Here is a 4,543-nt window from a genome sequence, read left to right as displayed (position 1 = left end):
TTGAATTTCTCTGGTCTTCCTGCTTTGGTCTCCCACGTTCTAGAATTGCAGGTTCACCAACAAGACCAGTTTAACTCTTTTTAAAATGTTTTTTTTGTGTGTGTGTGTGACAGAGTATTGTTATATAACCTAGCCTGGCTTCAAATTCCTGGCAGTTTTCACTTCAGATTTCCCCAAGTACTAGGATTATAGGTGTACGCCACCATACCCAGGTTTTTGTCGTTTTACTTATTTTTTTTTTTTATTTTTATTTATTTATTTATTTATTTTTTTTGAGGCAGGGTTTCTCTGTAGCCTTGGCTGTCCTGGAACTCACTCTGTAGATCAGATTGGCCTCAAACTCAGAGATTCACCTGCCTCTGTCTTCCCCTCCCGAGTGCTGGGATTAAAGTCGTGCACCGCTGCTGCTGCCACCATCTAGCCATTTTGATTTTATTTAATTTATTTTTATTTTGTGTATGAGCGTGCACCACATGCATGCAGTGCTCATGGAGGCCAGAAGAGGGCATCAGATCTCCTGGGACTGGAGTTACAGTTGTGAGCCACTACAAGGGCTCTGAGAATTAAAACCTGGGTCTTTGGCTGAGCCATCTCTCTAGCCTAATTATTTTTATTTTTGAATAAGTAACTCTGCACTTCTTTTTTTGCACTAAGACCTACAAATTATACCGTAGTTTCTGTTTGGTGCTACTGTGCCTATCCTGACGGGCCCAATATAGAGAGGATTGCCCCCTCTCTCCACCCCCTCTGTCCCCTATTCCTGACTCTGACCATGCAGAGCCTAGCAGGTGGAGGATGTTCCTAGACAGCTTGGAGTAGAGTTTGCTAGAAGTCTCCAGCAGCTGTTTAAGGACTGTCTCCAGGCCTCCCTTCCAAGACCAGCTGGCTCTTTAAAATCCCGGGTTATCCCCGGGCAGATGAGATAGTCTTGGCAGTTCGAGAAACAGGAGGCTTCCTGAGGGAGGCAAGTGAGCATTCTTTAGAGCACAAGCGCCAGTCTCTCCTTGAGGTTAAAGATAATCACCCAGTTAAGGCCTCATTCAAGACCTTCTCTCTTCCTCCCCAGTAGCCCGGAGTCCAGTCCTCCGGTGACCAGCCCCGCCCCCGGTCCTTTTAAGTCCCTTTCTTTGCTTCTCCGCAGCGCTGGAGTCGTTGTCCATCCAGCTCCGCCTCCAGATAGCGTCACCACAAAGGTGGTGGTGGTCCCCACAGCTGCTTCGCCTCCGTTCTGGGCTGCTACAGTGGAGCCCCGGGGCTATCCAGCCAACCCTCGAGCTGACTTCAGGACCACTTCCCCACATTCCTTCTGTCCCACCCCCGGCCACACCTCCTCCCTCGGCCCCGCCCCTTCAGGTCAACACCCGTCCCTCCTAAACCCCTCCCCCTACTAACTTCTCCGCCCCGCACAGCTCAAGCCCCGCCCACTCACTGCCTGCTGCCTTTTTCCTGCCGTCACAGTGCCCTTCAGCACCTGCAGCCCCTCGCTGGGGCCAGATTAGAATTTTTTTTTTTTTTTTTTTTCCCTGTTGCAAGAAGTCGGCCAGCGGGATCAAGCTCTTTAGCATCACCGCTCATCCTCCATCTTAACTTCTAGCTCCCTAAACCTCATTTATTCAGGCCCAGATTAAGCTCTGGGTGCCGGACAGAAGCAACTGGCTTCTATAAAACTTCATCTTTAGGGTCCTCTTCTCCTAGGCACAGAAGCCTGGAGCTTTCTGGGGCTTGTCTTGCTTCCTTCCTCAGACACCCCTGATCAGGGAACCACGGGCAGGGCTCTGCATTCTTCCTGCTCCTCACTGCCCACTACATATGCTCAGTAAAACGAACAAAGAGAAACAAACCAAGCAAGCTCACAAAAGGGTTTTTTACTGAGTTATTCAATGATGCTCTGGGGTCTCTGCTCAGCCCTCGAATTGTTACCCATCCTCAGTCAGTCTCTAAACAGGGCCATCTTTCCTCCAAGGGAAGCTGTCAGTGTATGAAGGAGAGGGCAGAACGACAGAGAAATTTTGGGAACGGAAGTAGAGGACCTTGATGGAGGTCCTTGATAGGGACCCAGGGAGATGAGCTTGGGAACAAGAGAGAGTTGAGAAGCGAGGTGGAAGAGAGGCAGAGGGAGCAGGGGAAGAGCCCAGAGCCCTTCTCAATATGGCCGCAGCCTTGCTTCTATCCTCTCCTCAGATTGCGTGCACCATCGCTTGACTTTCTCCACACCCTCCCTCTCTCCCACTCGCAAGGCTGGTCCCTCGGCAGCCACCCACGTGGTCCACAGCACTTCTCATTCTCATAGCATAGCATCCTTTCTTTTGTACACTCCGCCTCTTCTCCCCCAGACCCTCATTCTGGGCTCTCTCTCTCTCTCTCTCTCTCTCTCTCTCTCTCTCTCTCTCTCTCGTGTGTGTGTGTGTGTGTGTGTGTGTGTGTGTGTGTGTGATTGTGTGTTCATGTTGGTGCGTGCATTTGGCTGCAATGGAAGGCTAGAGGGTGATGTCATTGAATCCCTCCATCAGTTGTTCTCCCCACTATTCCAGGCCAGCATCCAGTGACCCACCGAACCTGGAGCTTATTGATTTGGTCAGTCTGGCTGGCCGGTGAGCTCCAGGATCCGTTTGCCTCTCTCCCAACCCCCAACACTGAGATTCCAGACACCCAACCTATGCCCAGACTTTAAGTGTGTACTGAGATCTGAGCTCAGGTCCTCAGGCGTTGCAGGACAGGCACTTGACTGTGAACCATCCTCCTTACCCCTCTCAAAGCCATCGATCCTTTGGTCATTGCCCACATCTGTATGGTGTGGCCTCTGTGGTCCCCTGTAGCCAGGCACGAGCTCCTATAGCTTCTCCCTCTGAGTTGCTGAACACCCAGATGGTTGTTCATTCTGCCACCCCCACCTCCATCCCATGGATTCAGGAACTCTGGATTTTCTGAATCTAGAATAATCCCAAGAAATCCAGGCCCCCAAATCCAGGCCCCAAAGTGTTCCAGAGAAAGAGAGAGAGAGAGAGAGAGAGAGAGAGAGAGAGAGAGAGAGAGAGAGAGAGAGAGCTGCTTCTTCATAACTGTACTTTTGATATTGTTATGACTCGTAATGTATCTGATATGCAGGAGATCTGATATATGACCCCTGTGAAAGGGTCATTCCACCCCCCTACCCCATCCCCCGCTTGAGAACAGCTGGGATACAGGGCAGATGGGGCACAGGAGGTGGTAGAGCAGTAGGTGAAAGGCTGAGGCATAGGGCCAAGAGTTCAGAGCACTGTGCTGAGCGTAGAGGAGTCCTCTGAGCGCACAGGCTGCGCGGGAGCAGCCCGCTTGACCGGGCGCCGCGTCTCATCTCGGTTCTGCCACACATAGCGGATCAGATAAGCCATTACCAGTGTCAGCCAGCCCCCCATGGTGACTAACAGGGCCACATCCGTACTCCTTCGGGTCCCACCTCGTCCTGTCCCACACAGCTCTTCCTCCCTGGTGAGCAGAAGGAACTCGTGTCCCACGAGATCTGGTCGGGCTTCTGGACCACACACAATGCCTGTCCCGGAGCCTGGAGCTAACCTCACGTGTCTGAGCACTTCCTGTAGGGCACAGTCGCAGCGCCATGGGTTGGCAGACAGGTTCACTTGGATCTGCAGCCCCACGAAGGCTGCCACAGGTACAGATGCTAGCTGGTTGGCAGAGAGGTCGAGGTGGCGCAGAGTGGCCTCCAGGCCCTGGAAAGCAGCCCCTGAGAGATGAACAAGAGCATTATGAGACAGGTCTAGTTCCTCCAGGGCAGGCAGGTGCTGGAAGGCACCAGCTGGCACTGATGCCAACTGGTTGGCGTCCAGGTAAAGTTTTCGGGTGTCGTTGGGGATACCGTTGGGCACGGCACTCAGGCCAGCCCGGCTGCAGCGGAATGTCTGTTCCCCGGCTTCTTCTGCTATGTAGCAGCCCTGGGGCAGTGCCAGGGGGCGGGGCACAGAGCCCCTGGTGCCTATCACCAGCAGGAGGGGCAGGAGGCGAGGAGCTAGTAGGAGCATGGTCGTAGATAAACATAATCCTGGAGTGGAGGAGAAGCTGGGGAATAGATGAGCCTACGACAGAAGAGCAAAGTTAGAATTCTACGTTCCACTGAAACTCTCTCCTGCTAGAGTCCCTCAGTGGACCCTCTCTGGACCCAAGCCTGTCCTTTCAGGGCTTTCTTAGTCCTAGGTCCGTTAGTCTCTCTCTCTCTCTCTCTCTCTCTCTCTCTCTCTCTCTCTCTCTCTCTCTCTCTCTCTCCAACAGGACCCTGGGGAAGGAATCCCTTAGACTTGGAGCTTTTGGGTTCTATTGATTCTAGATTAATCTGTGAGGTCCTTCTGTCCCTTTGCCCTGCTGAAATGGGCCCAAGGGGGCCTGTCCAAGCTATTTCTTCTGCTTGTATATTCATTTCCCTCATTGAAATAAACATTTTTGTCCTGTATGACTGCCAAGGGAGGCCAGGTAAACACCAGGGAGGCGACCTGGTTGGCACTCATGTCACAAGAGTGATATATTAGTGATAGCTCCCAGGTTGTTCAGTCAG

At 52.4% G+C, this 4,543-nt stretch overlaps 1 protein-coding gene across 1 annotated transcript; it reads right to left on the bottom strand.

Annotated features, from left to right (window-relative positions):
* Positions 1 to 3,248: 3,248 nt before the first annotated feature.
* Positions 3,249 to 4,016, bottom strand: Lrrc3c (leucine rich repeat containing 3C). The gene has a single exon (XM_021211574.1). It carries the CDS (start codon positions 4,014 to 4,016, stop codon positions 3,249 to 3,251), a length of 768 nt encoding a protein of 255 aa, XP_021067233.1.
* Positions 4,017 to 4,543: the final 527 nt, after the last annotated feature.

The sequence above is a fragment of the Mus pahari genome, chromosome 14 (assembly GCF_900095145.1).
Source record: "Mus pahari chromosome 14, PAHARI_EIJ_v1.1, whole genome shotgun sequence".
NCBI lineage: Eukaryota > Metazoa > Chordata > Mammalia > Rodentia > Muridae > Mus > Mus pahari.
The sequence above is the reverse complement of the archived record's forward strand: the minus strand, read 5'-3'. Positions and strand labels throughout refer to the sequence as shown.

Bases quoted from the DNA above. Each gene is read 5' to 3' on its own strand.
- Lrrc3c (XM_021211574.1), bottom strand. From the start codon at position 4,016: ATGCTCCTACTAGCTCCTCGCCTCCTGCCCCTCCTGCTGGTGATAGGC.